The sequence below is a fragment of the Berghia stephanieae genome, chromosome 8, assembly GCF_034508935.2.
Source record: "Berghia stephanieae isolate SIO BIC M18660-M18661 chromosome 8, UCSD_Bste_1.3, whole genome shotgun sequence".
NCBI classification, from domain to species: Eukaryota; Metazoa; Mollusca; class Gastropoda; order Nudibranchia; family Aeolidiidae; genus Berghia; species Berghia stephanieae.
In genome coordinates, this window is record NC_088367.1 from 54,461,237 (window position 1) to 54,473,736 (window position 12,500).

The 12,500-nt window shown below is 38.5% G+C and overlaps 1 protein-coding gene across 1 annotated transcript in view; it reads left to right on the forward strand.

The window, feature by feature from the left end:
- The first annotated feature begins 4,891 nt into the window (after positions 1 to 4,891).
- Positions 4,892 to 12,500, forward strand: part of LOC144977893 (uncharacterized) — a 35,478-nt gene continuing 27,869 nt past the window's right edge. The window contains exons 1-2 of the mRNA XM_078923304.1: positions 4,892 to 4,986; positions 7,464 to 7,561. Coding sequence (XP_078779430.1) covers positions 7,465 to 7,561 — 97 coding nt within the window. The 5' untranslated portion in view covers positions 4,892 to 4,986; position 7,464. The remainder of the gene's footprint in view (positions 4,987 to 7,463; positions 7,562 to 12,500) is intronic.

The window sequence follows — 12,500 nt, forward strand, 5'->3', positions numbered from 1 at the left end:
AGTAGGAACTATTATAGACAGTTTCCACATGGCAAGAACGCAGTATTGTCGTATTCATCATTATTATTGCCTTTTTCATCGTGGGTCAGGGTATAGGCCACAGACAGACAGTTTCCATCCTGCTCTATCCTGAGCTGACTTTTAAAAATTTTGTTTCATGTTTTATCACTTCTCTGTATATCAGTTGCTTTAATTCTTCTCCATGTTCCTCGTAGCCTTCCCCTTGATCTTCTGCCCTGAGGGTTCCAGTCCAATACTTTCATTGTTATAGTGGAGTCATTGTTCTAAGGGTGTGTCCAATCCAACTCCGTCTTCTTCCTATTTCCTCTCCCACTGGTTTCTGCTGTGTTCTTTTCCATACTTCTATATTTTTAATTCTATCCATCCATTTTATTCTGAGTAGCTTACGCATGCACCTGTTTACGAAAATCTGTACCCTCCTTATACATGCCTGTGATGCATTCCAAGTTTCACATCCATGCAGTAGAACAGACTTCACGTTTGAATTCTCCAAACTCTTTTCAAAGATGTGAATGCAGCCCGTGCCTTTCATATCCGTGCTTTCACCTCTGCTTCCGTGCCTCCATCCTTGTCAATTATACTCCCGAGATAGCAGTAAGTGTCTATATCTTCACGTTCCTGATCTTTTACTTTGATCTGCTACCTTTGACGCATACCTATCCTTAAGACCTTTGATTTTGCAGGGTGAATTCTTAGACCAATTGAATTCGAGAGGCTGTTTATAATCTTGGATTTTGCTAGCATCTGGCACTGGGTGTGGGACAGAAGAGCCAGATCATCTGCAAAATCCAGATCATCCAACTGTGTCCAGGGGGTCCAATGTATCCCATTTCTTTGCTCTTTGTAGGTTTCCTTCATTAGCCAATCGATGGTGAGAGCAAGCATCCCTGCTTGACACCAGTCTTAATTTCAAATCTGTCAGTAAGATGATCTTCATGTACAAGCCTGCAAGTTTGATCCTTCATACATTTCATTAATGAGGTCTTCGTTGGTTACCTTGATGGTCTCCACATTAATTCTTTGTTGTGTGCTTGCTTTCCATCTATCATTGCTGTTGTCACCGGCTTCTCTGTCCACTCTCTGCTCGTGACATGGCCAAAGGACCTTGCTTGTCTTATTCTTATTCTAGCAAAAAAAATTCTTTTGTATCCTGCCTCCTCTGGTACCATTTCTTTTGATTTCGACTACTACTACTACTACTACTACTACTACTACTACTACTACTATCTATACTACTTACTATACTACTACTACTACTACTACTACTATACTATACTATACTTATCTACTACATACTACTACTTACTACTACTACTACTACTATACTATACTTACTATTCTACTACTACTACTACTACTACTACTACTATACTACTATACTACTACTACTACTACTACTACTACTACTACTACTATACTACTACTACACTACTACTACTACTACTACTACTACTACTACTACTACTACTACTACTACTACTACTACTAACTACTACTACTACTACTACTACTACTACTACTACTACTACTACTACTACTACTACTACTACTACTACTACTACTACTACTACTACTACTACTACTACTACTACTACTACTACTACTACTACTATACTACTACTATACTACTATACTACTACTACTACTACTACTACTACTACTACTACTAAACTACTACTACTACTACTATACTATACTACTACTACTACTACTACTATAATACTACTACTACTACTACTAACTACATACTACTATAAATAGATAGAAAGTACAAAGAAGAGAAGAAGAAAAGAAGAAGAAGAAGAAGAAGAAGAAGAAGAAGAAGAAAGAAGAAGAAGAAGAAGAAGAAGAAGAAAGAAGAAGAAGAAGAAGAAGAAGAAGAAGAAGAAGAAGAAGAAGAAGAAGAAGAAGAAGAAAGAAAGAAGAAGAAAGAAGAAGAAGAAGAAGAAGAAGAAGAAGAAGAAGAGAAGAAGAAGAAGAAGAAGAAGAAGAAGAAGAAGAAGAAGAAGAAGAAGAAGAAAGAAGAGAAGAAAGAAGAAGAAGAAGAAGAAAGAAAGAAGAAGAAGAAGAAGAGAAGAAGAAGAAGAAGAAGAAGAAGAAGAAGAAGAAGAAGAAGAAAGAAGAAGAAGAAGAAGAGAAGAAGAAGAAGAAGAGAAGAAGATTATATTATTATTATTATTATTATTATTATTATTATTATTATTATTATTATTATTATTATTATTATTATTATTAAATATAATCTACATTATGTGACAATATGCTTGACTTGGTAATGGTTCTAGTATTGCAAAATTTCATCATTAAAGTTTAGAAAATTTAAGAACATGGAGTTTAACTTATATGGTTTGTTCCCTTTACGGAAGTGTGAAGAAAAACTGCTCACATATATTTTGTTTTTCCTAGAGCGACAGTCCAATGTAATAAAAATTTCAATATTTTGATCATTTCAATTATATATCAAATGTTTGGCCTTTATTTCATTTATTTATTAGATACGCTTGGCCACATTCATTTCAGATCGAGCCTTTGGTTAGCGCAATATCCATTGATGGGGGTCCAATAGCACAGTTGGTAGAGCCCTCGCTTCACACGCGAAGAGACCTAGTTAGATCCCGAGTGGAGTCGATATTTTTTTCTGACCCCCCCCCCCTCCCCCCTCCGGTCTAGCCAGCAGTGATTGAGCAGCTGCGTATGATAAATCTTGTGGAGAGTTCTTTGTGATTGACTAGCGTCCAATCCAAAGGATATCGAAAAATTGATATGATCTCTTTCACGCTTTATAAACGAGAGCACTACAAATTTAGAGCCAAAAAAGCTCCAAGCCAACATCAGCAGCGAACATGTAATAGTGGTAATGATTTATAGTGCGCCAAACATCCCTTCATCTGGGGGGCTCTGGGCGCATAACATAGATAAAGCCATAACACAGTACACGAACAACGCTAATTCTACACATAATCAAAAGAAAGCTTGTCTGGATAAGAATGTCTTCAATCGACGCTTGAAATCCTCAAGAGAAGACGAAGAACGTATCTCAAGTGGTAGCAAATTCCACAACCTTGGACCAGAGGGCTGAAAGGCGCGTTCAACAGCCTTCACTCGATAGCGGGGTGTTTCCAATTTGAGGTCGGTCGTTGATCGAAGCGATCGCTGTGGGATATATCGTTCAATGAGGCTTGAGAGATATCTGTTGGTGACGAGCTTTCCAAGCATTTGTATACAATAGTTTAAGATTTATATTTAATGCTCTGGTCCACTGGCAGTCAATGCAGCTGTCGTAGTAATTCGGGAGCTGCAGTTTTCCTGTCTGTCTGCAGTATGTACTGCTCTAGTAGGACAAGAGATGCAGCATGTAAAGTTACTCGACAAAGACACCAACGAAAGAGTGAAAATGGAGAGGCTTCGTATAGGAACAAATCCGACAATGGACGTTTCGGGTACAAACCCTTCGTCAGCACAACAATACACAAATAAACGTGGAAAACAAATAAAATATAATGAAAAATAACTTGTATCGTCTCCCTAGTGTTCTACAGCAGCTTTCTATTCCTACTAACTCCTCCTCCTCCTCCTCCTCCTCCTCCTCCTCCTACTACTACTACTACTACTACTACTACTACTACTACTACTACTACTACTACTACCACTAATATGTCTTTTATCTTCCATTATTTTCTTGAAAGTTCTGTTCCCCGACGCTGACCTTTTCTTATCAATTTGATCACCCCCTGGGGCACCATACCCTCTACCCACGCCACGCACACATTTCATTCATACTGCAACCACCATTGAGTACAGACGATGCAAGTTATTTTTTATTATATTTTATTTGTTTTCCACGTTTATTTTTCTATTGTTGTGCTGACGAAGGGTTTGTACCCGAAATGTCCATAGTCTGTTTTGTTCCCATACGAAGCCTCTCCATTTTCACTCTTTCGATAGCATTTTACGATCACCGGCTTCAGGCAGCCCTTACCGTTTTCTACTCGACAAAGACAACGATATTTCCAGCCATGTGTACTCGTCTTACACACGCGTGTGGTGAGAAATAAATCAACCTGGTTACGCGCATAAAGAGTTTCAAACCGTTAACCAACAGATCGTAAGCGTAGTGTTATATTCGATTAGATCATGACGCCAGCAATACATTTACTTGAGCTATGTGTGTGTGTGTGTGAGAGAGAGAGAGAGAGAGAGAGAGAGAAGGAGAGAGATAGAGAGGGAGAGAGAGAAAGGGAGAGAGTGATATATATATATATATATGTTCACTATTCTTACGTTCTCTTTCATTGTCGCACCAACTTAATCTTCTATAATAGAAGGTCCACCATACTGCAGTGTTATTTATAACCAATTGTATTTTATGGGTGTCACACATGGACCATCAACATAGCAATGCAAAGGAAAATAGAACCGGTGGAAATGTGGTTCTTGAGACTTTTGCTGATAATATCCTGGACAGAATCTAAATCAAACGAAAAAGCACCAGAGGAGGCAGGATACAAAAGAAATATTTTTACTAGAATAAGAATAAGACAAGCAAGGTTCTTTGGCCATGTCACGAGCAGAGAGTGGACAGAGAAGCTGGTGACAACAGCAATGATAGATGGAAAGCAAGCACACAACGAAGAAGTAATATGGAGACCATCAAGGCAACCAACGAGAAACAGGGTTGAAATGCATGATGATCGCACACGCTTGGAAGCAAGGCACCAGATTAGGATTATTCTTACGCTGTTCTGCATTTCAAAATAAACACACATCAATCTTGATCGATCTTTTTCACAAATGACGTCATCAAAAGATGTGATGAAAATTCATTTAACACATGACATTGCATTGCTTTCCTTTTCACTCATCCGAACATAGGAAAACCGTATTTATGAAGCTTTTTCTGAAGATGAATTTTACAATATCTGAGGATTATAATCCATTCCAAATCGAATTGATATAATGCAGCAGGTGAGTTTTTGGTATGTTTTCTGTTTAGTTCGTATAAGAGACCTGCGGTTTGATAAGTAGTATAAATAGTATTTTTACTTGATAAACGCTTAATTATTTAATTCTATGGCAGTTTGCATCAGAAGAGATGATCTCTGAAATGACTTCAGTGTAACTGTGATTCTTTGGCAGATGACGTTATTAATGACACATTAAGGATATTTAATTTTTTAAGAAGGTAAACATTCTTAACATTTTTCTCCGATGAAATGTAACGAGAGGCCTTCCGAAAGCTCCTCATGCTAGGGGAAACAACTCAAGTATTCCCACAACTAACCCTAAGAAAAATATAAAACCAAGGACCTTTAATTAACCCTAATAGGAAAAACAGACACCCTAGAATAAGAACCTCTACTAAGACTAACGACTAACCCTAATAGGAAAAAAAATCCTCCGACCTTGAGCTAACCCTAATTGGAAAAACAACCTAGGACTGCGTTCAATGCTTCACAAATAAAATGGAGACGGAAAACCAAAACAATGGTAGTATTAGGAAAGTTTAAACTTTCACCAATCTACCAAGGTTTGTTCTAGTGTTTATAAATTTTACTATATATTGACAACTTGAATAAATAAACGCATAACAAAAGATCCACGGTGAAAATACACATTTAAAGAAATGCTAGCTATAGGAAGGATATAACATTTGGCAAGTTAGAATTAGGCATTCCAGATCAAATTCTAATATTGTCTAAATGGAATTCGGCACTTTTAGACCAAATTCAAAATTTCCAATCAAATTCACACGTTGTCAGTTCAAATTCAACATTCAAAAATCAAATTCGGTACTTTCCGATTAAATTTCAACCTATTGTTTTTAGCGTGTGGTTTTGCTTCCTGCTCTGTAGGAACTCTGCCAAACTTGTAAAACGTACATAAGAAATGTTTTCTCAGTGATTCATAGTCAACAACATTTACAGAATTGTTGAGTTATTTTTAGTAACACGTATGCGTGCAGGAGTTGCACAAGATTTTGTTGTTTTCAACCGTTTATTGTTTCTTTTTCAGAAAATGAGACTTTACGACTTTATGCCAGTCATTTGACAGTTTCAACTTTGCATTCGATGTTCTGCACCCAAGCATATAAAGAGTTGGGTTGTCAAGAAAATTACGATTGTTTCCCTTGTGTAATCGTAGCATTGGTGCTGACAATAAAAGTTTCGCATTGCTTAGTAGAAGGGCCCTTTGATTAGAGCGTTGCACTCCTGATCGAAAGTGCCGGGTTCAATTTCGATTTTTGAGCAAGTTATTTTGTGACCTGACCGTACAATCCTATTCTCACTATGGAGTAAACAGTTCGCCGTTAACCGTTGTATTCAAACAAACAAAAATGAAATTGTATATAGGGCAATTTCCACTAAAAGTGCTCAAGAAGCTTTACAAGTGTTTCCTGACCAATAGCAACACGTAATGTAGAACGGGACATGCGCCAGTTAGGCGATATTGCAATTTTTTTTCTGACAGGGACAACGCTGTTAACGGCCAGGTACTCATTTTAGGTGTAAAATACGCTGAGTACGCTGAGAGAATGTGAGTAAAGAGCCTTTTCCAGGGACTCAACTATGCGCCGAACGATTCTCAAACTCAGGACTGTCCGATCCGAAAGCGAGTGTCATACCACAAGACCACATAGCCACACAAAGCAGCTAACACAGATAACTCTGTCTATGGGGAAACTATCTGACTCCTATTTGTCTGCTCCTACTTACGACACTCCTACATAGACGCGACAATGGGTTTATACGGACTTCGTGTTCAGTGGCCTATTTGGATATTACATGTACTGCTAATTATCTTTATGGTTAAATAATGCGTGATGTTGAACCCGAGCACATCGTATTCAGTCAACTGGGTTTGTCCTCCTCTTTTTCTTTTTACTCTCACTTTCATTTTCATTTAACCCTCTCCTTACCAACAATCGGATAATCAGCATCGTTACGATACGACCACCATTTTCAAAAATTCAAATTTCTTTTGAAAATCATAAACTTTATAGTAATGTTTTGCTAAAGAAATTATGTCTCGCAAGAATTTTACTGCTATTATGTCTTAGTGATAAAAAAATATATCTATTTTTGTGTTAGTTGGATGTGAGGTTTTGGGGAAAAAATCCTGAAAATGGCTGGTAAAGAAAGAGTTAAAACTTGTGCCAGTCTACAGCAGCTAGCAGACTGAGTTTATTGATATCAACGCTGTTGTTTGTTATTTACATAAATAATAACGTGAAGTTGAATGTAAGCTTCAATTTAATTACAAAAAATACCACATCATCTCATTCATCTGTGGTGTTTCAATCATTCTGTTTTGTTGATAAAGGGGAAACCCGAAACGTTCATTTGATCTGTTTTTATAAGTAAATTGAAGCTCACATTCAACTTCACGTTATTATTTATTTCTTCGAGCTTCGAGCAGCAACATTTACACTTTGTTATTTACAGAATGCGCTGTAATCGATCAAGCACACCGAGAACAATGGGTATTCTGGTCATAGCCTTGGGGATCATTTATTTCCTGCCACAGACAGAATCAATATTAGGTACTGAAAATATGTATTATTTATTCATTGTAACTTTGATTAATTTATAAATTTATGTCGTAAGCAGCGAATAGGATAAAGGAGTTGGTACATTGCACGCTATATTGTTCTTGTTATTTCCTTGTCCTAGACCTTTGAGCTTGGGTGAGGGAATGTTTTGTTGTTTTAAAGATAGTTTTGATATAATAGGCTTCAACAGTCGTGACGTCACTTCGCCCGTAATGCCACATAGTAACTTAGTAACTGGTTCTAAACTATGATAACAATGGCGAACGTCCATAGCAAATACTTCTCCGACGAGCATAAAGTTTATCCAGAGGAGAAAAGCATTATAAATCTGATTATGTTTTGACTTTTATAAAAATTTCTGATCACATGACATGTGAAAATGTTCTAGCCAGTATGAAGAATAAAAAGTACCAATTTTCTTTGTTTAGAACCAAGCTGCTCGTTGCTGGACTGACGTGGCATCAGACTATTGAATCCATAATTTACCCTGGTGTATGTGAATAACAATAGAATATTGAGTGGATGCTTCAATTTGACAAACGAGAACATTTCGGGTTTCCTCTTTATCAACAAAACACGATAAATTGAATATTGAAGACGAATGGGAGATGTGTTTATGTTTTCATTGTTTTTTGTTGTTAGCCGAGGAAGAGATTTGAGCTTAAAATCATTTAAACCATGAAACGAATATTTTAAATATCGGCAAATGTTTTGTGGTCTCGTGGTAAGACACTCGCATTCGGATAGGAAGGTCATGGGTTCGAGCCTCGCTCGGCGAATAGTTGAGTCCTTGGAAAAGGCTCTTTACTCAATTCTCTCACCGTATTCATTTGTAGAGTGCCTGACCGTAAACAGCGTTGTTTCTGTCGGAAAAAATGTGTATGATCGGCGTCATTTTTCTATCTACATGGTACCCTTTGTGAAGCACTTTGTTTGAGCACGGATAGTGGATATTGGCGTCATTTTTCTATCTACATGGTACCCTTTGTGAAGCACTTTGTTTGAGCACGGATAGTGGATATTGGCGTCAATATTTCTATCTACATGGTACCCTTTGTGAAGCACTTTGTTTGAGCACGGTTAGTGGATATTGGCGTCAATATTTCTATCTACATGGTACCCTTTGTGAAGCACTTTGTTTGAACACGGATAGTGGATATTGGCGTCAATATTTCTATCTACATGGTACCCTTTGTGAAGCACTTTGTTTGAGCACGGATACTGGATATCGGCGTCATTTTTCTATCTACATGGTACCCTTTGTGAAGCACTTTGTTTGAGCACGGATAGTGGATATTGGCGTCATTTTTCTATCTACATGGTACCCTTTGTGAAGCACTTTGTTTGAGCACGGATAGTGGATATTGGCGTCATTTTTCTATCTACATGGTACCCTTTGTGAAGCACTTTGTTTGAGCACGGATAGTGGATATTGGCGTCATTTTTCTATCTACATGGTACCCTTTGTGAAGCACTTTGTTTGAGCACGGATAGTGGATATTGGCGTCATTTTTCTATCTACATGGTACCCTTTGTGAAGCACTTTGTTTGAGCACGGATAGTGGATATTGGCGTCATTTTTCTATCTACATGGTACCCTTTGTGAAGCACTTTGTTTGAGCACGGTTAGTGGATATTGGCGTCAATATTTCTATCTACATGGTACCCTTTGTGAAGCACTTTGTTTGAGCACGGATAGTGGATATTGGCGTCAATATTTCTATCTACATGGTACCCTTTGTGAAGCACTTTGTTTGAGCACGGTTAGTGGATATTGGCGTCAATATTTCTATCTACATGGTACCCTTTGTGAAGCACTTTGTTTGAGCACGGTTAGTGGATATTGGCGTCATTTTTCTATCTACAATGTACCCTTTGTGAAGCACTTTGTTTGAGCACGGTTAGTGGATATTGGCGTCATTTTTCTATCTACATGGTACCCTTTGTGAAGCACTTTGTTTGAGCACGGTTAGTGGATATTGGCGTCATTTTTCTATCTACATGGTACCCTTTGTGAAGCACTTTGTTTGAGCACGGATAGTGGATATTGGCGTCAATATTTCTATCTACATGGTACCCTTTGTGAAGCACTTTGTTTGAGCACGGATAGTGGATATTGGCGTCATTTTTCTATCTACATGGTACCCTTTGTGAAGCACTTTGTTTGAGCACGGTTAGTGGATATTGGCGTCATTTTTCTATCTACATGGTACCCTTTGTGAAGCACTTTGTTTGAGCACGGTTAGTGGATATTGGCGTCATTTTTCTATCTACATGGTACCCTTTGTGAAGCACTTTGTTTGAGCACGGTTAGTGGATATTGGCGTCATTTTTCTATCTACATGGTACCCTTTGTGAAGCACTTTGTTTGAGCACGGATAGTGGATATTGGCGTCATTTTTCTATCTACATGGTACCCTTTGTGAAGCACTTTGTTTGAGCACGGATAGTGGATATTGGCGTCATTTTCTATCTACATGGTACCCTTTGTGAAGCACTTTGTTTGAGCACGGTTAGTGGATATTGGCGTCATTTTTCTATCTACATGGTACCCTTTGTGAAGCACTTTGTTTGAGCACGGATAGTGGATATTGGCGTCATTTTTCTATCTACATGGTACCCTTTGTGAAGCACTTTGTTTGAGCACGGATAGTGGATATTGGCGTCAATATTTTCTATCTACATGGTACCCTTTGTGAAGCACTTTGTTTGAGCACGGATAGTGGATATTGGCGTCAATATTTCTATCTACATGGTACCCTTTGTGAAGCACTTTGTTTGAGCACGGATAGTGGATATTGGCGTCAATTTTTCTATCTACATGGTACCCTTTGTGAAGCACTTTGTTTGAGCACGGATAGTGATATTGGCGTCAATATTTCTATCTACATGTACCCTTTGTGAAGCACTTTGTTTGAGCACGGATAGTGGATATTGGCGTCAATATTTTCTATCTACATGGTACCCTTTGTGAAGCACTTTGTTTGAGCACGGATAGTGGATATTGGCGTCATATTTCTATCTACATGGTACCCTTTGTGAAGCACTTTGTTTGAGCACGGATAGTGGATATTGGCGTCATATTTTCTATCTACATGGTACCCTTTGTGAAGCACTTTGTTTGAGCACGGATAGTGGATATTGGCGTCATATTTTCTATCTACATGGTACCCTTTGTGAAGCACTTTGTTTGAGCACGGATAGTGGATATTGGCGTCATTTTTCTATCTACATGGTACCCTTTGTGAAGCACTTTGTTTGAGCACGGTAGTGGATATTGGCGTCATTTTTCTATCTACATGGTACCCTTTGTGAAGCACTTTGTTTGAGCACGGATAGTGGATATTGGCGTCATTTTTCTATCTACATGGTACCCTTTGTGAAGCACTTTGTTTGAGCACGGATAGTGGATATTGGCGTCAATTTTTCTATCTACATGGTACCCTTTGTGAAGCACTTTGTTTGAGCACGGATAGTGGATATTGGCGTCATATTTTCTATCTACATGGTACCCTTTGTGAAGCACTTTGTTTGAGCACGGATAGTGGATATTGGCGTCAATATTTCTATCTACATGGTACCCTTTGTGAAGCACTTTGTTTGAGCACGGATAGTGGATATTGGCGTCAATATTTCTATCTACATGGTGAAGCTTTGAGCGGTGGGAATGTCATTTTATCTACTGTACCTTGTGACACTGTTGAGCACGTAGGTTTGCGCATTTTCTATCTACATACCTTTGTGAGCTTGTGACCGGTAGGATTTGCCATTTATCTCTGTACTTGTAATTGTGAGCCGTATGGATTGGTCATTCTATCTACTGTACCCTTGTGAAGCCTTGTTACGAAGGATATGGCGCATTTCTATTCATGACTTTTGAAGCACTTGTTGGCGGTATGGATATTGGCGCATTTTTACTGGTACCCTTTGTGAAGCACTTTTTTGGCCGAGGGATTTGCGTCATTTCTTCACAGTACCCTTTACCTGTTGGCGGAGGATTGCGTCATTCTTTACAGGTCCTGTGAAGCATTGTGACGGATATGGTATTGGCTCATTTTATCTACTGGACCCTTTGTGAAGACTTGTTTGACACGTAGGATATGGCGTCAATATTTCTATTCTGGTACCTTTGTGAAGCTTGTGGCCGTGTGTTGCGCATTTTCTATAGTACCTTTGTGAGCATTGTAGCACGTGTGGTATTGCGTCATTTCTATTATGCCCTTGTGAACTTGTTTGAGCACGTTGATATTGCGTATTTCTATCTAATGTACCCTGTGAAGCATTGTTTGAGACGTTGGTATTGGCATTTCTATCTAATGTCCCTTGTGAAGCCTTTGTTTGAGCACGTAGGATATGCGTCTTTTTATTCATTACCCTTTGTGAGCACTTTGTTAGACGAATGGATGCGTCATTTCTATTACATGGACCTTTGTGAAGCATTGTTGAGCAGGTAGATATGCGTCATTCTATCTACATGGCTTTTGAAGCACTTGTGAGCGGTAGTGATATGCGCATTTTCTTACAGGTACTTGTGAAGCACTGTGAGCACGGTAGTGATATTGCGTATTTCTATCTATGGACCTTGTGAAGCATTGTTGAGCACGGTAGTGATATGGCGTCATTTTCTATTCAGTACCCTTTGTGAAGCACTGTTTGAGCACGGTAGTGTATTGCGTCATTTTCATCTACAGGTACCTTTGTAAGCACTTTGTTGGCACGGTAGTGGAATTGGCGTCATTTTCTATCTACATGGTTTGAGATTTGCACGGTAGGGATGGCGTCATTCATCTATGCCTTTGGAACTGTTGAGCCGGAGGATTTGTCTTTTTCTATCACATGGTACTTTGAAGCCTTGTTGAGCGTATGTATTGGGCTTTCTATCCGGTACTTTGTGAACACTTGTTGACACGTAGGGATATGGTCATTTCTA